The 22945-nt window shown below is 42.4% G+C and overlaps 1 protein-coding gene and 1 long non-coding RNA gene across 8 annotated transcripts in view; one reads left to right on the forward strand and one right to left on the reverse strand.

The window, feature by feature from the left end:
- Positions 1 to 10605: 10605 nt before the first annotated feature.
- Positions 10606 to 16515, reverse strand: LOC109446379 (uncharacterized). The gene is made up of 2 exons (XR_012498874.2): positions 16272 to 16515; positions 10606 to 15547 (listed from the first exon to the last, which is right to left on the reverse strand). It is a non-coding gene; the product is annotated as an uncharacterized LOC109446379 (long non-coding RNA).
- The window catches only part of CDK6 (cyclin dependent kinase 6), a 219100-nt gene continuing 209742 nt past the window's right edge, over positions 13588 to 22945 (forward strand). For 2 of the 7 annotated variants that reach the window (XM_074340726.2, XM_074340727.2), the window contains exons 1-2: positions 14801 to 15448; positions 16751 to 17342. In XM_074340726.2, coding sequence (XP_074196827.1) covers positions 17110 to 17342 — 233 coding nt within the window. In that variant the 5' untranslated portion in view covers positions 14801 to 15448; positions 16751 to 17109. Of the gene's footprint in view, positions 13954 to 14800; positions 15449 to 16432; positions 17343 to 22945 lie in introns of those variants that run through there. The other 5 variants (XM_019729705.3, XM_019729704.3, XM_088797756.1 and 2 more) reach the window with 5 other exon arrangements.

Below are 22945 nucleotides of genomic sequence, written 5' to 3' on the forward strand. Positions count from 1 at the left end.
TTTAATTTTATATTTTAATATCAATCTATATAGATCATATAGATAGTAACTTTTACTTATTAAGATCATTCAATCATGTAAAACCTTTTCAAACACTTTGAATGAATGGAAGTATAATGTCATCCATTTAATCATTCATTCATTTATTCAGCAAACAGGTATTGGATGTATATGATGTGTATAGTACAACAGTAAGAACTAGTTCCCCAAGGAGTTTTACAAATAATTGAGAGAATTAAGATATATTTCCATATCACTATAACTTACAGTAAGAATTTCCACAAAAAAAGATGCTAGAAAAATTCATAAGACTATAGAGATGTGTGGTAATACTTTTACCAGTGTGACAATTTAGTGCTTAGAATTTTATGTTTTACAAAGCTACCAGAATGACAATCACATAAAGCGCTACCTTTATTCATGGTTTTATTTGTTTCAGTCTGTGGGTACTCAGAATTTTTTACCACATTTATCTAATTCTTGGGAAGCAAAAATTCAGGGAATGTTTATTGACTGACCACCTATTGTGAGTGAGGCACTAAGCCAGACACTAGTCATATACACTGCAAATGAAGAGAGCCGGCGTGGTCCCTTTACTCAAGGAGTTCCTAATCCAATAGGAGAAAGGGAAGGAAAAAAACATGTTTCCACTAAATATATCTTTCATTCCTTCCTACATTCTCACCATTACTGGAATTGAATTTTATTAGGCACCAAAGCAACCACATTATTTCATAGATGCCTCCTAGCAATACAATAGGTTATGGTCAATTTTTTGGTTAGCCCACGATTGTTGCGGAGACAGCTCAGTGTTTTCTAAAGCACGGGATGCTTCTGGCATAACCCACACAGGGATTGAAAGTGCTGAGATGGCATTTCTGATCAATTTGTGCTTCAAACAGTCTTTGATAAAAGGCCTCTGATCTCTAAAGCAGACACTGCTTGAAGGAACAAAATTCTACCCAGGAAGTGAGAGCTCTGAAAGATTTGCTTCAGGGGACATGACAGGTCCTGGTGTCATGACAGGTCCTTTTCCTCCAGAACTCTTATTCTGTGAATGAGAGCAGAAAGAAACAGCAGAAGAATGGAAGAGAGCACAGAGAGCTAATGCAGAACAGACTGTGCAGTTTATGAAAAAGGAAGTCTAGCGGAAGATAAGGAAAGGCAGAATTTATGAGAAGGACAAAGGGAGAAAAGGAGAAAAGAAGAAGTCTGAGCATAGAACACTCGTAGCAAGGGCTCCCAGGGTGTGGTGGCTCTACCGATTGGACACCGAGTTTTTGCAGTAAATCCTGGGCCAGGTGCCCAGGAGCAAGGACAGTAAACCTTTAAGAAGTGACAGCTGTTTTATCAGTAATATTCATAGCAAATATGCACTTTCTACGTGCCAATCCTGTAAGTGCTTTCCATGGATTAACTCATTAAATCCTCAGGATGACCCTAGAGGAAGAGAGTCTTAGCCCAGATAGAGAAACTGAGCCTCAGAAAAATAACTTTCCCAGGAACACAAAGCTAACAAGAGGCAGGGCCTGTATTTGAACCAACATAGCCTGGCTCCCGTGTTCCTACTCTTACACGCGTGCTACCCCCTCACTGATTCGCACCAGGCACGGGAGAAGCGGGAGTGATACGATGGTGGGAAAGAAGCGTCGTGGATTAAAACACGAACGTGACCACCTCTGGCGTCCACACTGCTTCCCATTCTTTATATGAGGAGAGACAGATATTTTAAACTCACGGTTACACACATTCCAGTGTAAGAGATAATTTCAATTAATTGAATAGACTGACTTTATAGTCTTAGTCACTCGAGATGTAATTTTATCTATGGTGTGTAAATCAAGTCGTCCTTAAGTAACACCTTTGTGAACAAAGCCCAGCTGAAGCCCCTAGCAGAATATTGGTTGGATACAAAATGCCTAAATTTATATAATTTATGAAATACCTAAAATTACCTACTAAAGTGTGTATTATAGTAATTCTTAATAAACTGTCACTCAGCCAAGGACTCGCTAGTGACAAGCCTGGGTAAGAGAAGAGCTCATTTATTCGTTCATTCAACACGTATTTATTCAGTTCCCACTATGTACCAAGTGATTATTTTAGTGATAGAACAGAATATAAAACAAAGGTCCTGATCATCTAGAGATTACATTCTGGAGGTGGGATGGCGACTGACACTAAACAAATAAACAAATAAACCTATAATGTATTAGATGGTGATGAGTGCTAAGAAAGAAAAAGTGAAGTAAGAGGGATAGAGACTGGAATGGATGCATTGTGTAGGGAGCTTCCCTCAAATGACTTCTGAGTGAGACCTGAAGAAAGTGAGGAAGGTGGGCATGCAGATGAGTGGATGAAGAGCGTTTGAGCCAACGGGAACAGCAAGTGCAAAGGCTCAGAGGCATGACGTGCTTGTTGGGTTGAGGAACAGCAGAGGCCGGTGCGGCTGCAGCAGAGGAAGCAAGAGGCAGAGTGACGAGAAGAATCAGAGTAGTGGTGAAGCAGGGCAAGTCTGTGTAAGGCCTTGTAAACCACGGAAGGGAAATGGAATGACACTGAAGAGTCTTGACTCTGAAGAGCAGTGATGTGAGCTGATTTCAGTTTTAAAAAGATCACTTTGACTGCTGTGTGGAGAAGGCAGAGGGGCAAGGATAGAAGCAGGGAAACAAGTTAGGAGGCTGTTGTTGCAATAGACCAGGGGACAGGCGAAGGTGGCTGCAGTAGTGGTTGAAGTGTGACTGTAGGGCTGGCAGGATTTGTTGATATACAGTATGAAAAAGAGACAGGAGTCAAACTTGGTTGCTACCTTTTGGAGTAAGGAACCAGAAGAATGTAGTTTGTTTGTTTTTGTTGTTTGTTTGTTTTCTGAGATGGACAATACTATGGGAGAAGCAAGTTTGGGAAGAAAATGAAGGGTTCCATTTTGGATATGTTAAACTGGAGATGCCTATTAGACATCTATGCAGAAATATCATGTAGGCAGCTAGATATAAATGTCTGGAATTCAGAAGGGATATCCAAGTGGAGATATAAAAATTTGAATATCTCTATGCAAGTGACATTTACAGTGATGGTACTAGATGAGGTTACTCTGAGTGTGAGAGTGAAGAGAAGGGAGATGAGGCCGACTCCTCAGAACACTTACTGCCTCCACGTTTGCATCCACTCCAAAGTCGAATTTTGAAACCCTAATCCCCAGCACAATGGTGTTTGGAGATGGAGGTCTTGGGGAGGTAATTAGGTCATGATGGGAGCCCTCTTGAAGGGATTAGTGCCCTTACAAAAAGAGAAATGAGTTTGCCTCCCTCTCTGCTGTCTGCCATGTGAGGATACAAGCAGAAAATGACTGTCTGTAAATCCCGGAAGAGGGTGTTCACCAAGACCTCAACCATGGGGGGACCCCGATCTTGGACTTCCCAGGCTCCAGAACTGTGAGAAATAAATGTTTGTCCTTTAAGTCACCCAATCTGTGGTATTTTTCTTATGGCAGCCAGAACTGACTGACAAAAACAACCTAGAAGCTGGAGAGAAGAAAAGTAACAAACGAGGAAGAGTGACCAGGAGTGGATATGAGGGAAAAGAAGCAAGAGAGTGGAGTCCTGGAGACAGTGAAGAAAGCAGTTCAAGAAGGATAAGTAATGGAAGTGTATGGAATTTCTCCTTTGATTTCTTCTACTATCTCAGTGAAATAAAAAGCAAACGCAACCTGACAATGAAGATGGGAAGAAAGTGCTAGAGATTTGAGAAGACAGGAAAAGATGTGAAATAATCTTCTGGAAGGCAGAATAGAGAATTGACTGGGGAAATACCGTAGTACTATCTAGAGGGAGTGTGCTGTTAAAAATGTGTACACCTGAAATCTATGTAATTTTACTAACAATTGTCACCCCAATAAATTTAAAACATAAATTAAAAGAAAAACGTTACACGTTTGGCAAACACATGCATAGGAGCAGGGTGGGTGAGGTGGCTCTGAGATTCAAAACTCAACGTCAGACTTGTTCAGCTTCAGTGTCAGAAAGATTTGCAGAGGTCGGGGAAGGACACTAACAGAGTGACGGCAAACTTGGTAGAAACATCAGCCTCTAGTGTCTGGTCAAGATGAAAGCCCAGAGAACAGGGCTGGCTTAGGCAAAGTATTTCCCAGGGTGGCCTAAAACAAATAGAATCAAGGTATGCCGTGACTGTTGGTTGAGTAGAGAAGAAGGGGCCAGAAATTTGAAGAGTTATGAAGTAAACAGGTGGAAAAAAAAAAAACTAGTAGGGAAAATGAGAGTGAATCAGGTCCAGATTGTGGTTAGGTTTGAGACAGTGATGGAAGTATGATGGAAATCCATTTTCATGTGCATACCGCACAGAAGGTGTGATAGATAGCTTGTATGGGAATAAACGAGCTTGCAGAGGAACAATTCAACCATTGATTGTTCAATCTTGGAAGGTACCTCCAGATGTGGGGCGGGACCAAGAGGAAAAGCTGGCAATGTAAGACCAAAAAAAAAAAACCACATCAAATCAAGAAGTGGCAGAAGTCATCTGTCATGACAGCTAAGAGAGGAGATCATTTCAAAAAAAGATTGAAAACCAGTGTTAGAAGTGCAGAGCTTAACAGCTAAGAAAAAACTGCCGTTGATGGCATCAGTGATGACGTTGGAAAGAACAATTTGTTGGAAGCAGTGGAAGAAGCAAACCTCTCTTGAAGGTGGCAGAGGCCTGAACTGTGAAGTGAATGCCCACGTCTGGAATGTCTGCCCCAGACATTTCATCAGGAAGGCAGGACCCACGACATAAGTTGCAGGGCCCAGTTCAAAATGAAAATGTGGGCCTCTTTTTAAAAAATTATTAAGATGGCAACAGCAATGCATTAGAACAAGCACTGGATCCTTCTGTGCAACCCCTGAAACTAGCCCTGAAGATAGGAAGGAAGGAAAGCAGAAGGCCATTTGAAAACACCAGAGGCTTTCTCTAGGATGGCTCTGGGCATATTTTAAGGCAGAAAGTGAAAAGCTCTCCATTCCATGTGACCACTGGATATTTTCATTTGGTTGTCATCTCAAATTCAGAAGTGAAACTCCTAAACCTTCACCAGGCCATCTTCTCTTACCATCTTTCTTTTATCCATTATGAAATTATTATTATTATTATTATTTATTATTATCACTATTTTGATACCTTGAACCCAAAAGCAGATTACAAGTTTGGTTCTATGCCTCAATTTCATTGTCTGCAAAATGGAGATAATTAGGAGGTTTAAATAGCTTAATTTATATAAAGTGCTCAGAGCTATCCTGGCAGGATATATATATACATATATATATTTCCTGTTAACGCTTCTCATTATTCATTACTCTGTTTATCTTGTTATTAACCAAATCCTGTCAAATCCTTTGAATTCTTTGTTGTAGCCATTCATTTTTTCTTTCTTTCTTTTTTTAAATTCCTAAACTATCATCCTGGGTCTTTATACCACTTTCAAGAACCTGTAAATTGGCCTTCCTTACTGCAGCCTCTTGGGCCAGCTACTACCAAAGTCATCTTCCTTGCATATTACTTTTGTGCTGTCGGTGCTCTAAGAGCCACCTTCTCTGCTCAGATCTTTCATGTTTTGCCTAATAGTAAGTTTAAACTTCCCTGCCTGGATTTCATGGCTCTTCCTGACCAAGCACGAACCCAGGTGGGTCAGATCAACTCGGCTTCATGAGCTTTCTGTCAACCATCGTATGTGTTCCTGTCAAGGGAGGCCATGATGATACAACCCAAAGGTGGAGACTGGGGTTCTGGAACAACTAACATGGAGACCTTTATCTACCCTGCCTAACGGTTCATCCTTAAAGGAGACAGCAGAGGATCCAGGACAGGGAGGAAATAGGTGAGCAAAGTATGGCCTGGGAGAGAGCCGGGTCTATGCTCAGATGGAAAATGATCCGCTGGCACCCGTGTTTCTTATGAACATTCAACCAACACATGGTGCTCACTGACTCTGGGCCAGGACTTAGTGATGAAGAAATAAAAGCTAGAGACCCCACGTTGAAGGAGTCCGTCATCCTTTTGCGGACATCAGTAGGAGACAGTGGAGAACAGCAGTCCAGAAACGTGTGGTTCAGGTATCTGATGGCTCAGGGGTAGGGATTAGAAAGCTGACAAGAAAGCTGAGGAAAACGGCTGACAAGGAAGCATTTGGGTATCAAAGGACAAGAAGCTGAGGAGTGGGAGTATCCCTGGGAAGTTGGAAAGGCAGGGTTTCCCCTTCAGGGTTTCTAGGGAGAGTATGGGGAGGGAAATGCAATGTCATCTAAGGACAAGGAAACTTCTGGTAAGTCAAGAAGACCGGGTCAAAGGTTAGGGAAGAGATTGATATGACGACAAACAGGTTGACACTCAGCACTTCACGCAAGAGAAGTGGTAGGTAGCCAGTGGCTGTGGCAGTGTGATCAGCAGAGGAGCTCTTCAGGGAAGGCAGCTGCAGAGCATAGAGCTTTTAAGACAAATGTCAGCAATTATGGGTACAGATTTAAGGGGCAGAATGGGATGCCCCTAGGGCCACACCAAAGCAGTGGAAAAAGGAAGAAGAGAGCCACTTGGAAGGTAAAGAGTGAGGAAGACAGTGAAGAACAGACTAAGGAGCCTGAGCAATTCTGGGATAAGATCTGGACAGGAAAGAGAGGTCTCAGGTGAGACAAGCCACCCTCGCCTCCATTCCTCACATGCCCAGAGACAGCTGTGGTTTTGTCAAGGCCCTAAATCATTTTAGGGGCGGTCTGTTTGGTTAGTTGCTTCTCCTGCAATGGGTGGACATATTGTATTTAGTTAAAAAGAAGGACATGTCAGCCCAAGGGTTAGCTGTCCCCCCCAAAAAAGAAAGAATAGGAAATGTGATTTCATGAAAGAGATATTGTGTACTAATATCTATTAGTGTCTGCTACATGTGAAATGCACATAGTAGACACTTATTTAATTCTCATACCAACCCACTGTGGCTGATAATAGTATCCCTACTGTATCGGTGAGGGAAGCTGAGGATCTGAAAGTTTAAGAACCTACTCCAAGGTCCCATGGTGGAGCCAGGTGTATAATCCAGGGCTGTCTGGTTCCAACTGCCTAAATGTCCTTTCCCTGAACACCTAGGGAGGACCGGGAAACCATGCACTTGAGCTGCTGTGGTAGAAAATCAGAACAAAGGCAACAGCCTGTTGCTTTGCGCACGTTGCTCTCAGCTTTAGCTCAGCAGCTCTCAGGATTTCTGATATTGCTGGAGCCCCTCGGGTTCACAGCATACTGCCTTGGATCCTCCTTCCCATTCCCCACTGCCTCATGGGAGGCTGGCTGCCATCGACGTTTTCAGTGGTTTATATAGATCTGTCACATCTCCCAAAATTATACTTCATGATATCTTTGGAAAATTTCGGTGATCACCCAAAATTTCTAATCTTGAGTGTCCTGGTTCTATGTGTGCTACTGTAATTTAGTTATCACATTTTATTAATGAGGGTTAATTGATTTAATTCATCATAGTGAGTTTCAGCAAAAAAAATGAAATCTGGCTCCTGCCTTCCCATAAAGAAACACTAGTGAATTTCCCCAGTGTTTTTCTAGAAGTCTTCATTTCTGTTCAGTCTTGAAAATCCAGATGGTTAAGTTAGAGAAACCCCAATATAATTCACATTTGAAATCCAGACCCCTGTCTGGGTTGCTGACATCAGAGTCTCATCTTCTGGCCCTCTTCTTGTTGAGGGGATTTATAAAATGGATGTATAATGATGGTGCCAGACATAGCATGCTGGACTGGGCTATATTCAAGCTGCACTCCTGTCCAAATCATCCTCATCATCTCTCTGAGTGGCAAGGACCTTAATGCCCAGGGGCTTAAGTGTGTGGCTCAAGGTCATACAGGTAGTTTGTGGCTAACTTCAGGTTAAATTTCAGGTCCTCTGACACACAGACCAGCAACTTCCATTATACCTGCCTGTCTTTCCTCACTCAGGTAAAACTCTTTGTTGCCTTGCTCCCAATTATTTTCATAACATCTTTCTGACTGATTAGCAAACCCATTTAATAGGCATAGACACTGAAGGTCATAAAGGTTAAATGACTGATCCCTGAGTGTACAATGAACATTACTGAGAGAGGAAGAGCTAGGAACAAAACATAAGGCTCCAGACTTAAAAATCAAGGTTTCTGTCCTTTAGGAGAAACTCACATAGTTATTAAGGATATTGGCAAATAAAATTAGCAATCTTTCCAGGTTCTGGGCTATATAGTATTTAATTTACCTCAGAGTTTAGTATTTCTTCTTTTTAAAGAAAAATCATTTAATTGAAATTTTCGGGGATAGGAAGTGGAGAAAATTATCTAAACACGTTTTCTTTCAGATGAGATTTGAGAATTTGTCTTTCCGGCAAAGTTAGAAATTCATCCAAACATATTTTCTTTTAGACAAAATTATTTTCAATAACTAATACCTGCAACACAGGAGAAAATATAACATAGCCACACAAAGTGGCAGGATGACCTATTTGTTGTTTTTTTGTTTTTTTCCCGTGTAAGCAAATTGGAACACCGTTCTCAACTTTTCAAATGTTATTCTAGTGATGTCACATTATTCTGTTCTGTGTCTGCTTGACTCAGTAACACTCATGGAGAGAAACAGGACCCTCTGCTGCCTTTACTGACCACCTACTATGGCCACGTGGCATACATAGCATTGTCACAGGGAGCAAGGCACTGTGGACGCCCTTGGGGGAGCTCAGGGTGGTGGGTAGCAGAGCATCAAGCTTTTAGGAAGGTAGAAAGCAGATGACTTCAAGGAGTTAGAGCAAAGAGGAATGCCATTCTGCTGACAGAATCAAGGTTTTAGGAGGAGCTCGGCCTTGAAATGATGATAGGATTTAGAGAAGAGGGCTGAAGGGAAAGGGAGCTGCAGGTAGAGAAGACACGTTTCTGAGGTACTGAAATCAGCACACTGATCCTAAACCTTTGCTGGGATTATATTAAACATACTTTAAAATAACCCCTTCAAGGGAATTGAAAGAAGTAGTCCCAAAGACGACGGACAATAGGTACAAAGCCAATTTTCCCACTGACAAAAAGTTATTGGACATAAAATACTTGACTGCTGCTGTGCTAGATATTGGATATAAGAAGTTATGAGTAACTTGGAACAAATTTATAGTAGGGTTTAAAAATTGGATCCTCTCTTCAATTTATGGTAAAATGTTTGATCCACGGAGCTATTCTATTATATACTTTCTTCTAGGCATTTAAAGAATTCTGCAATATATACCATGTTTCCCCGAAAATAAGACTTAGATGGACCATCAGCTCTAATGCATCTTTTGGAGCAAAAATTAATATAAGACCTGGTCTTATTTTACTATTATATAAGACCCAGTCTTGTATAATATAACACAACATAACATAACATAATATAATACCGGGTCTTATATTAATTTTTGCTCCAAAAGAGCATTAGAGCTGATGGTCCGGCTAGGACTTATTTTCGGGAAACACAGTAGATGATGTATTACAGAATTGTACACCTGAAATCTATGTAACTTTACTAACAATTGTCACCCCAATAAAATTTAATTTAAAAGAAAAAGAATTCTGCAAAGAATTCCATTATGTGTATTTTCAGGGAAAATCCATAATGAGACAACATAAAATAGTTACATGTATATGGATGCATACATTATACAATCGCATTCAATAAGATAGATTTCATTGCATGATAGGATAGACATAGAATGCTGTTCATTCTGAAAGAATCAAGTTGCCTAGATACGCCATACATAGAGCACCGGGGAACATCTCTTGGCCCTGAGACATTAACATGTGCTTTCTTCACTTTTACCTGCGGCCAGGCCATTAATAGGTTTGTCCCAGGTGCCTTTCTTTTTACTTCCTCCCACCTCCCATATCCCACTTTATCATCATTCACCCCTACTGTGTTGTACCTTTACTACTTCTTCATCTGAATGACCTATCTAAAACATGTACATACATTTTTAGGTCAACCAAAGGCAGCTATGGCAACACAATTGTTAGGCCATGTGTGCAGCTGAGATGCAAGTATTTATTATCTTAAAAAAGAAATGTTAGAAGTCAGTAAAAAAATTACAGGATACTCTAAATGGAGAGGAAATGTAGGTATTTCCATGTGATTATCACTAACTTTTATAAGTGTATTTCCATAGTTATTCTTCTGATTACTCAGAATTCTGATATAGATAGTGAAAGGATCTTAAGAACACATTTCCAACATGTCACAATAGCCAAGAACATATTCACACACATGTACACACACACAAAGGAAAAAAGAAGATGTAAGTGTCTGTCAAAAGGCAAAAAAATAGGAAAGATGATGACAATTATACAAATATGAACATAGTACTGACATGTAGCCCAGGGATAATTATAGAGCTGTAGAATCCATAAAAACGGAATGTTCCAAAAGATAATAATGTCTGTTTTTTTTCCCTTAAATTTTATAAGCTACTACCCCATATATTTTTTTCCCTCACAGCAAGTATCAAAATCTTTTCAAGTTTCATTGCTCAAATGCAATGCACTAGATCACAAGCAAAAACAAAACCAAAAAAACCCAGGTCATTTCCAAATTGACAGCAAGTAATTTATTTAGAAGATTGAACTTAAAAAGTCATTTCAAGTTCATAATTTTACAGTTGCAAAAGTTGGTAATACAATTGATTTTTCCTAGAATATTAGCAAATTTTCAATGTTACATTTTAAGGGAAAACCCAAGGAAACACCTTGGAAATGCCTGGGGGGAAAAAGAATGCATTAAAATGCACTGAATTATAAATTGCTATTTCTGTTAAAATTATAGTTTTTCGTGGTAATTACTTAACAAAGTATATTTACATACACATAAAAATCAAGTTTAAAACAAGGGTAACGGATTTCACAGTTATTAAACCAGAAAAGGTTTTATCAAAACAACAAACAGGAGAGATTTATAGACAAAAAGTATACATTTACATGGACCTCCAGTTAAAACTATTGTGTAGTAGATTAAGCAAAATCTCACTTCTGAATTTCTGGGAAATGTATTTTACAAATTCAAATACTAATATAAATCAGAGATCACTTAGAATTAGATGTACATTATATAATTACTAATTTTAAATAAATTACTCATTTCTTAAACAAGGTTATAAATTATAGACCATAATTAAAGAGATTTTTTATTTTATTTTAGTGAAAACAAAAATTTACAGATATATGATATAAAATATTCACACATGGAATATATCTTTTCTGTGACACTTAAGAAAACTTTCAGTGTAAGCTACAACATCATATTTGGATATAAATCCATGAGTTCTAATTTTTAAAGACCTGTAAGAAGATTTGCAACTTTAGAATATCTGATGTGTGGTGTGAAAATACTGGTGCAAATCATTATTTATTCTTAAATGCTATGTTTTCATTCATCGAAGATTCCTAAACAAAAGAGTCGGAATTTGGTTCACAGTTTATAAACTTTGCACAGATTTTGTTATGATAACCTGTTATCCACAGAGGAAGTTGTCCATAAACAAAAACAATCTGGTATTTGCTAATTTTATAAAATCCATTGTAAAACTTCTTGGTCTGAAGATTTAAGCAACCAGGTATCAATGTGAACCATAACCAGGGAGAGTGAACAATGATAAATTAACAATATCAGAGAAAGCAGATGATATAAAGAGAGTTAACACTCAGTATTGACATATGTAATGAAAGTTTCATTGTTTTTTTACATTGCCTAAGTGATCTAGTAACCTAAATTATGGAATTTCTAATTCACCTATGGTTGTTGTCAAGTTAAGTAATTAAAAATGCAATGCAGTACAGAAAAGACATTTTTCTGTTAATTTTAAAGATATTTACAGCTTAATATTTTTTAAACAAATTATGTACTCAAATAAATGTTTACAATCATTTACTGGGTCCTCTGACTATTGACAATTATTTCTGAATTACATAAACGTGTTGATTACCAGCAAGTAAATCTTGTTTTAAGATTTTAAAAGCACTGATAAGTGTAATTATTAAAATGGGAGGATTGTCATTTGTGTCTCAGGTTTAAAGTCTAATTTGTGATTTGTAGTGATCCAATATTTTATATAAATACAAAATTCAACAATTTGCTTTCTTAAGTCTAGAAGATATATGAGATCATAGATATCTTTACAAGTATAAATTTTGTTCTGAAATTGGATTTTATTTTAGAAGACATGACCCTAAACACAAAAAGTATTTTATGAATTATATTAAGCATAAAGAAACACAATTATTCACTTTCATTATTTAAGAAAAAATTATTAGAATACATTGCTAAATATTTGCTAATGGAAATGCAACAATTTTTAGTTACTTAACCTGTCACTTCACACTGTAGTATAGAAATCAATTTTATAAAGGCAAAATTTTGATCTAGTGTGAAATTAGCAACATGGTTTAGTTCAAAAAGTCAAAAGATTTATAGAGGTAATATTTCCAATTTAAACAGAATTTTGCTGGGTTTTAATTTTTCCACAGAGCACTGAAATAATTTTTTTTAGCTTGGGTTTAAGATGTTTAAATGGTTTCAAGTATTCTACAGATACAGATTTTTGGACAACACTGAATTTTTTCCAAAAAATAGTTAATTTTAAGTTTTGTTTTACTCTATGGTAAAAACTCTTGGAAACTTTTTTTTCTTTCCAAAATCTCATTTTCACCTGAAATAATTGTATTCAGGTTTTCTCAGCAGGTAAAGTATAAATTCTTACAAGGTTTCAAATTTCAGAATTCCAATAATGCATTTAAACTGAGCACCCACCGAATCACTTTCTCTTCTCTTTGTGTGTGTCTATTATCTTGCTGTTCTGTTATTTACACTGAATTTTAGTCTTTTTAGCTCCCCAGAAATACCTTAGTGAACCCTCAGCAGTTGCTAACCACTTAATAATTGTGAACCCGCCAGCCCCTTCAAGTAGATCGTTAACCACAAAAGTGCCTGACAATTTCCAAATCATATCCTCTGTCCAAAAGGAAAAGATAGGGCTTTGTGAGGCCGAAAGGAAGCGAAGGAAAACAAAACAAATGTAGCTCATGTTGAAAGTGAAAAGTGCTTGGACAGATTAGTATTTTCTGCAAGGCGTCCTGCCAAACTTTGTTTTGTTTTTTTTAATAGAGACAAGTTATTTTTTGGTCTGATTTCTCAGTTTCTTGGAAAGTGTGGGTATTTACCATCCCCACCGGCCTCTCATAATTATTGTTGGTTGTTTTGTGTTTTTCCCATCCGTCCACATCACAGACTGCTGATACCCCCGCCTCACTCTGTCAAAACCCCAACTGTGGGCGACCCTGGGTTTGGAAACTCTGCCGACTCCCGACGTCTCATCCCACTCTCCCTCTCACGCCTCTTGTTTTAGTCGCAAGAACACCCACTCCAATCGCAGTGAAAGCCGGAAATTTTCATTTAACTCCCCCACCTCCGACTCGCCCCCCAATTGGAGCCGAGAGCTGGGGAGCTGGGAGGCTCAGAGCACAGCCGGGTCTCGGCCGCCTCCCCTCTCTCCGGAAGGCTTTAATTTGCACACTTGCTTGCTACTGCACCGCGAGTCCCCAACCCCGCCGCCGGGTGGGTCTCGGGCAGAGTAAGTCTCCCGGGCAGAGTAAGTCTCCCGGGCCTCCGCCCCCGCCCCTTGCTGCCTCCCCGGCTCTGCCCCGAGCCTCCGCCAGATCCCGGCGGCCGTAGTCTCGTATCTCTCAGCGAACCGCGCAGGCGGCGCCCTCCGCGGTCCCTCCGCCCTCCGCCGCTGTGCCCACCCCCTTGCGGGAGAGAGAGCTGGTGACTCCTTCCTCCAAACCGGGTTACCTGCTCCGCGCCGCGGTGGACACGTGCGGACATCAGACTGACACTTGCAGCCCCCTCCGGAGGCTGGACGAGGCCAGGCCCCTCAGGTGAGGAGCTGTGCACTCGGGTGGGTGGGCTGCGGGGTGGGGGGTCCCTGGGGAGATTGGGGGGCTTGGCTCGGGTCGGAAGCGACGGTGTGGGTGTGGGTGTGGGTAGACTATTGTGGGGTACGTCCTCGGAATCTGCGTAAGTTAACCCCTTACTAACCGAGACGGGGTAGTTACGGGGGCCAGTGTGGGGGAGCTAAAGGAGTTTTTCCTAATCTGGCAAGAGGACATACCACACTAGGGACACCCCCAACACAGAGATCCTGTGCCTGCTCCCTCACAACCCGCGCACAAACACCTACTTAAGCAAGAACTCCTTATCCAGTTTCTTCAAACAGAATTTAAACTCCACTCGGACACTCACACAGTAATCCACATTTAGGGTTGAAAATGGGGGGACTTAGTCCGGGAGAACGTGTTTCCGTACCCCATCTTGATTTCCCCACGAGAGCTCCCTCTCCAGCTCGCTGAGATGTGGGTGTGGGTGTGGGCTCCACCTTCCCACCACGAGATACGAGATAAATGTTAACGCAGGCTCCTTGCTGGCAACCCCTGCGGGCGTGTTATGCACACTTAGAAGAGTGCACGCAGGCTGCCAGTGCCCAGGTTTGGAGCCCGGTAAGGACTCACGTTTGCTTTAGTTTCCCAGTTTACTTTTATAATTTAAAATATCGGAGTTAAAACACACCCGGCAGTGAGCAGCTCCCTCCCCACAGCGCGCCGGCCAGTGTGCACGTGGGCGCATCTGCGTGTGCGCACACGCGGGAGCCCTGGTCGCCGGTGCGGCCTCTTGTCGCTGCGCTGGTGGCGACCCTTGCGGTGCTTGGCAGGCATCGGGAGAGGCACATGAAGCATTTCATTGAGTGTGAAGACAGAGAGCAGAGACAGAAAGCAGAAGGAGGCGGCTATAGTCTTTGTAGTCGCAGAGGAATGCGGAAATGTTGAAGCACTATGTCAAACTTTTTTGAAATGGGGTCAAGTCACATTCAGCCAGCGTGGGAAAGCAACAACAACAACAACAAAAAAAAGTGAAGGGTGGGGGGAAGGCACTGCTGCTCCCGTTTCTCTCCGCCGGAGCCGAAGGTCGCGGGAGCGAGGGGGGGGAGAGCCTGGGCGGGCTGTGCGGGGCCTGGTGGGGGCAGCGGGCGCAGTTCCCTGCGGGGGTGGGACGTCGGCGACGTTTCCTTCGCTGCAGAGCCTGGGGCTGGAGGGGAGGAGGGGCGCGGGTACGCCGAGGGGGCTGCGCTACTGGCGGTGGCTCCTCCGCTACCTGTGTGGCCCTGGGCCTGGCTCAGACCCCCCGGGCAGGCTCTGGGGGCTCGTTCTTCGGTCCCCGCCAGGATTCACCTTCACCTTTTAAGGAGAGTTTTGACTGGAGTGAGTGTGAGAGTGTCTGTCCTCACTGTGGTCCCCTCCGCCCTCACACCGTGAGGGTCGCGCCATTTGTTTCTTTAATTCCTGGAAGAAGGCGAGCGGGCCAGCGGTTACGGGGCAGGTAATTCCGAAGTGCCCCGGGAATTCCGGACACGCGGCCGGCATGGCTAACGTCCCTCCGAGGCCGCGGGGCGGCCGTGGGTTGGCGGATTCCTGGGTCCTAGATTGCAAATGAATGGGGAGGGAAGGTGACCCCCGAACCCCGCAGTTTGTTGTGCTGTGGGCTGGAGGGGGGGATGGGGGGTGAGGAGCGACTGGCTGCAGACGGCACCAGGCCTTAAGCCGAAAGGGGAATGGAAACCTCTGTCTGCTACCTACAACGGAGAAGATCCTGGGAGTGGGGAAAGATTCGCGAGTCCCGGCCCCGAGGGCGCAGCCCTTTCTCACCCGAAGAGGCTCAGCATTTACTCTCCTGCCACCCTTTTTCAAGGGGAGGTTGAGTTTTGCTCAGGTTGAAAATTTCAGGGCGAGTCACGGTTATGTTACCTTTCTCAAGTTATTCTTTAAAGAGACCACAAGCTAAAATGTGGCGAACACCCCTTTCTCCTACCCTTAGGGTCCCGTGGGAGACTCCCTCCCCCCACTGCTCACCCACCTCGGAGTAGCGGGAACCCCAGCCCTCCCCAACCTGATGGGTTTCCACCAGGGAGGTCCTCCGAGTCGGAGGAAGAATTCCGTTTCCAACCCAGACTCCTTTACCCCCTAAAAGACCATTTGTGTGTGCAAGTCGTTTTTAAATGTCTCCTCGTAGAAAAACTGAAAGTAGAAAGGAAGCAATTTCCGAGCAGATGTCTGACCACCCCTTCTCGCACACTCCCAGCATCGGGTTACAGGGTCTTGGGAGCCCCCACCCACATTCTGCGGCCCCACACGGGTGGACTCACAGTCCTTCGACAACAGCTTGTGCGCGACCCCTGAACGCCCCTCGGCACCCCGGGAGCCCCTCTCCTTGCGCTTCCAGGCCGGGGGAGGGTAGCAGCACTACACAATGATATAGGGATAAATATTAAGCCGTGACATTGACGTGCCCGGCGCCTCCCCTCCCCCGCGCTCCCGGCACACTCTGGGCTGCTCCGCACGCCCCCTCCCGTTCCACTGCGTCCCGCGCCGCGCGTTCATCCCGGAGGGGCCCCTGCAACCTCTCCGCGCAAAGACGGCTCCAGCCCTGCAGGGAAAGAAAAGTAACTTAGCTTTTCTCGGAGGAACCAGGAAGGATTAAGCGGCCTGGGAGAGGGCAGGAGCGCGCGGAGAGTAGCCACAGGGGCTTCGTGAAGGAGGAGGAGGGAAGTCTGCAGAAAACCCGAGGAAGGCGCCTGGGATGTCTGATTGCACTTTCTTCTTGTCCTCCCATCTCCTCTTTTAGGTGGAATGATTGTGGACTGAGACGCGCTCGGGCAGAGACTATGTAATCGCCTCGGTGTCTGTGCAGAGTTCTGCGCTTCGGGGAGGGAAGAGGAGGGATCGGCTGGCTCTTCGGCGATTCGGCAGGCGGAGTTTCGCGAGGAGGTAGCTCCATCCAGCCCCGGCGGCCGCGAGAGCCCGAGAGCCCGAGCGCCGGAGCGCGGTAGTTGGCGGGGGTGAGGGAGAGCGAGATCGAGACCGAGCTCCTGGGCGCAAGGGAGCGGCGGGGGAGTCCCGGAGCAGGCGAGCGGCGGCCGCGAGCGAGCAGAGCGCGCCCCCCGCCCTCCCTAGCGGCGCCGCGCCGGGCGGCGTCCGAGCGGTATGGAGAAGGACGGCCTGAGCCGCGCCGACCAGCAGTACGAGTGCGTGGCGGAGATCGGGGAGGGAGCCTATGGGAAGGTGTTCAAGGCCCGGGACCTGAAGAACGGAGGTCGTTTCGTGGCGCTCAAACGCGTGCGGGTGCAGACGGGCGAGGAGGGCATGCCGCTCTCCACCATCCGCGAGGTGGCGGTGCTGAGGCACCTGGAGACCTTCGAGCACCCCAACGTGGTCAGGTGAGCCGGGGAGCGGTACGGGAGCTGTCGGGGGCCGCGCGCCAGGGGAGGGCGGTCGGGGATCCACGGGTCCAGGAAGGTGCGGGACAGCTGGCTGGGGAGGCGCGACCCGTTGATCTTACAGAGTGAGAGTAAGTTTTGTCGACAGAGCCACGATCCCGAGCCGGTGACCTTGCCAGACAGCGAGCCGAAAGACAAGTCAGAAAATGTGACCTGCGCAGGCTTCCCTCCCTGCCGACCCTGAAAGGGGGTCTGGGAAGTTGGGTGCCTTTCAGTGACAGAACAAGCCAACCTGAGACACTCTACCAGACCTCACAGATTTTCCCTGGAGGTTGGGGAATTTTTGAGAGACTGAGAATAAGTGAGAGATAGCAGGAATGGGTGATAAGTAGAAGGAAGAGAACTTTACTGGTGGAGCCTAATATAAATAAGGTTTAAAATAATGCAGAAACTTAAGAATATTTTTGCCAGTCCTACCCACAAGTTTCTCTTTATTAAAGTTGCATAATGATAAGCAGGATTCCTGATAGGCTTACGGACTTAAGTACTGATGCCCATTTTCCAACAGTGTTGCTTAAAATTTTTATTCCAGAAATGTTGCCTATCTGCCTGTATTACTTTATGACTCTGGGCCAGCATACTTCTCCAAAGGTTTAGATGTGAGTCCAAGATATGGAATGTGTAGATTCTAAATGCTCTGTCTGCCCTTGCTGTTCCTGGAGGGTTGTGCAAGTGGATGGGGAGACAGCAGTTGTTAAAGCCTCTCCTGTGTGGTAACCAGTATTAAAGTGTGTGTGACTTAGGATAATGGTGTTTTTTAGTGATCCTGGAATTTCCCCATTGTGTGGATGACATTGTGTGGTGTGTTGTCCTTTTATTTTCTAAACAGATGCATAGTTTTAAGTCGGAAAGGAATTCACAGAAGCTTCTACAAATTACAGTGTGATTTTACCTTTCTCAACTCTTAAGATAATGTATTGAAAAAAGGAGGTCTTGGGGTCTTCTTCCTGTCTTCTCATCCGTCTGGGGATTCTATTCAACAAATACATGCCTACTGTGTGCGTTGTGGATGAAATTATGTAAATAAGCAGGGCTAAATATTTTTGTAACAAGTCAAACAATTTAACATTAGTCATCAAAGTAGAGAGACCCAAGACTGACCTTTGAAATACCAAGCCCTCTACAGACTCAGGGAGCCCAAGTGTCTACAGAATCTTCCTGGGAGGTTTAAACTTGTCTCCTCTTATCCCAGGCTGGGTGATTTGTGTGGCGCTTTGTTCCTGACACAGTTAGACTCAGGCTGGAAGGCAGCAAAGAATCATAAATACATAAATAAGGTAGTAAATGGCTATAAAGATAAGGACTCCATTATACCTCTGCTTTAGCCAGTAAAGCAGAGAGGTACAAAAGATAATGAGATTGGGAGAATGAGTTAGGAAGATGGGATCATATATAAAAGCAATAGATTACCTTTTGTGTGTGTGTTTTCTTTGTTGAAAAACAACAGAAACCCTATTGGGGAGTCTTTGTGATGTTGGAGGGAAAGGGGAGGGTACATTTTGTCCCCTGTAACTTAGTTATCTTCTTAGAGGAATCGTCTAGGTGCTTCCCAAAGGATGAATTCCACCACTAAAATTTTAGGACCAATGTTCTTGTTTTATTTTGTCTGTTACCTACGGAGAGTATCCAATCAAGGATGATTATCATGTTTATAAATAAAATGCTGTCGTTTCAACTTGGAAGTGTTTTAGAGGCACCCCTGTGTAACACTACCCTTTATAAAGCACAGTTTGTTCTTGTTAACGGGAAAGTTTTTGCCATTGTGCTGGTAGATTTTTGCTACTCCATCTTATTCTCTTGATTTATCCCTTGAGATTGTGTGTCTTTAGAGATTTTTTTAACTCACCCATGGCTTGGATTCTGCGCTGAGAAATTTCAGGAGGCTCTACTTAAGGATTGAAGAAAAAAAGGGGTCATTTTCTAAAATTATTTTTACATATTAAGTCTTAATGGTGACACCTACCTTGCAAGAGTTGCGAGGAGAAACTGAGATGGTGTATGTAGGAGAGCACTTTGTCAGTTCAAAAATGCTTCTGGTGTCCAAGTATTATTGGTGTTCAGGCAGATTAGTGGGGCCCTTTCTTCAGAGCAAGTTCTGAGTAAGGCATCAGTTTCAGGGATCTTTTCTATAGAACAAATCATATTCAAACCCAGATATAATAGGCTCTGAAACTAAGAAACTACTTGAATATAATGAGCCTGTAGTTTATCAGAAAAGTCAAATACCATAAAATTCAGTGACACTTGAGAAAATTATTGATGTCATCCTCACCGGCTACAGATCTCCATTCCAATATGTTTCCTTCCCGTTTCTTTTCTTCCACCTCTGCTTTGGAGCAATCATAGGCCCTCATGGTTTGCTTGGCTACATTAGGAATTCTGAACTTCAAATGTTGCTGATATTTGCTCAGGCAGGGCCAGGATATAAAGGACAGGTGACAACAATTCTTTTCTTTCCAAGGGAGAGTTGTCAAAGTTGGGCCCCTAAACCTGTGATTTCTTGTTGCCCCACAGTATCAGCATTACAATGATGGTTCTTTAAAGGTTTCTTAAAAGGGCAGATGCCTTCAAGTCGTAAGTAATTGATCGTAATTATAGGCCCTTCCCATAGATAGTTAAGCCTCTAAGCTTGAAGGAGCATAATAAACATATTAGTTTTTCCAAAGATTAAGATTTAATTTTGATGGATTTGCCAGAAAAGCTGACTTGTTGCTGGCACTGGCACCACCTGTATGCATGGGAATAATGACATGAAATTCTTGCTGACCTGCGCTTGATGGATCCCAGGATCCCAGGCCTGGGCCCCATCAGTGTCTGGGATGTAAATTTACTTATTTTACAGTTGGTGATTCCAAATCCTGGACCCTTTGCCAGAATCAGACTTCAGGATGAACTTATATTGGAGCTTCTGCACTCTACAGAGGCATTCTGTTTTACATTCTGAACTTAATACATATAGGTAGATAAAATAGTAATATGTTTTATCAACAATCTGTTCAGTCACCAGATAATTATTGAGGGCCTACTATGTGCCAAACACTGTTAGAAGTTGGGGATACAATAGGGAACAAGTCAGAAAAAGTCTACACTTCTAGAACTTACCTGGTAATGGATAGCAGTTCTTTTTTCTTTTAAAAATTCACTTTTCTTTATTTCCATTGGCTTGTTTTGCTATATTTAACCTAACCAGTATTGTAGAGCAACTCATTGTGATAATTTGGTTACCAGGAGTGTGCTGATTGAATAGGTAAGATAACCAACATTAATCAGAATCAAATGCTTTCTGAAGATTAAATTTTACCTTAGAGACATACAAATCGATCTATATAAGAGGACATTGACACATAACTAGTATATATGAACATCTGAGCTCCATTTATTCAGCAAGGATTTAGGAAGGACCCACTGTTTAAAAACCATGGGGCTAGGTGCTAGGAAAGATACTTGGGTAAATCATGCTTGGCTCCTCCCCTCGAGTAATCGGAATAAGATGATCGCTATAACCCTGATACATGATAGTATTGGGTCATTACAAAGATCCTCGTTAAGTGCTACCAATGCTGTCACCAGGGGTCAAATTTGTTAGTGTAGCAGTAAAAGTAATTCAAATTCAAGTACTGGCTCTGGAAACTAAAACTCATGGCATTTCAGTGAATAAACTTGTGATGTTTAAATATGTTCAATTATTGTTATTAGCATATTTAATCACTGTTTTAAAACAAGCCAACAGAAAAATCCTCCCAGCTCAGTGATTATTATTCAAGGAGAGTTTTCCAATTTTCTCTTTCTAAAGATCTTAGTAGTATATATTATAAAAAAAGAATCAAAGTCATGATTTTCTCCAGGAAAACCTAATCATTAACAGAGTAGAAGCATATATTATTTGATGCAGCATAGAGCAAAGTCCTCAGTTTGGTTCATGGGAATTCTTCTGAATAAAAGTGTTATTTTATAAGCGAACAATACGCTTATTGGGCTTATTTCAGTGAAAGCAGGGAAAGCAGGAGTTTAATTCTCTATTTAAGTTTCAGTATGTTAAAAGTATGTTTGGTTCTTCATTCTCTAAGAGTTGCTTGAAAAGGTTCCAATTTATCAGGGTTATTTAGTAAATAAATATTTTCACAATGATGTTCTGCGTATTCCTGTTTCTGCAGCAGAACTTGGTAATACTGAATTGTTGACATTGCATTTCTATTATTTTTATACAACTATTATCACCATGGAATTATTAGGATTTATTAAGGAGACAGTGGCGTACAAGAGGGAAACTTGTATAAACTTGAATATCTAGCAGTATAGATTTTCCTATGTTTTAGGCATGGGTAAATTAATATCTATGAAAACAGACTCCTTGTTAAAAGTACATTACCTTTTTAAAAAAATATATGTCTTGCTATTATTCCCCAGGAATGTTGTTGTTTGTTTGTTTTTTAGAACAACACATCCAATTCTTGTACTATGGCACTGTAAACTCATGGATATTAGGGTTGGAAGACATGCTGGAAGTCTTTCAGCCTTTAGGTTACAAAGAAACTAAAGCCCAGAGGTCAAGCAACTTGTCTATCATGCCATTTTGAAGTTATTGACTTGTTTTAAAAGCTGAGTAGCAATTTTTTTAAAAATTCTTTTTTATTGTGTGATGGAAGAAGTTAAATTAAGCGAGTACATTTCTAGTTTGGAAAATATGAACTACATGTAGACAAAGGTGATAGTTTGCCAGGAATAAATGACATACCAATTCAGGAAATTCCTGAATTCTGCAGTATACTCTACTGAAGTCTATCTGTAAAAAGTATGATGATTATCCATTAAGTTCTGCTTTTAAGGAATTTGGGTAATACCTATCATCTTTGAAATAGCTATAGTTAAATAATAAAAGTGAATAATGTATTTAAATACTTAAGTAATAATATTGCATTCATTTTAGACAAAGAACAGTAGGAAAAATCTAACCGCTTGATACTTGTCTAATGAATGGACTATTCCATAATGTGGCTCTGGCATCTACTACTCATTTAATGAAATAAACACCATAACACTTGAAAATTAGGCAGCATGACAACCTCCAGCCTCATAAGCAGATATGTTACCCATGCTTCTTGAAGAAATAATCACACTATTGCTATTTCTCATGAGGTGCAGATGGGCTTCTCTGTCTTCTTGGGAAGGAAATTAATTGTGAGCTGCCTGGTGTGGTAGAACATGGCAGAGATGAAATCTAGGTGCAGGCGGATTGGTAATAGGAGGAGGTGTTTGTGTAATGTTGGGCTTTGTCAAAGGGCCAGGAGGTAGCACTGAGAATGGGCGCTGGTGGTTAGGGACAAGTGTGCCTACATAAAGGTCACCATTTGAGTGATGATCTGTAGAGGGTACCAGAAAAATATATACACGTTTTAAGAAAGGAAAAAACTGTATTAAAATTGTGATAATATACACTGTTAATAAAAGATGAATACACGTCACGTGTATACATTTTTTTGGTACCCCTGGTGTAGATGCTGAGTCAGGTGGGGCAGGCAGGTCAGCAGTCAGGAGGAGGAGTT

The sequence above is a fragment of the Rhinolophus sinicus genome, chromosome 4 (assembly GCF_057876585.1).
Source record: "Rhinolophus sinicus isolate RSI-liver-muscle chromosome 4, RSI-T2T, whole genome shotgun sequence".
Classification (NCBI taxonomy): domain Eukaryota; kingdom Metazoa; phylum Chordata; class Mammalia; order Chiroptera; family Rhinolophidae; genus Rhinolophus; species Rhinolophus sinicus.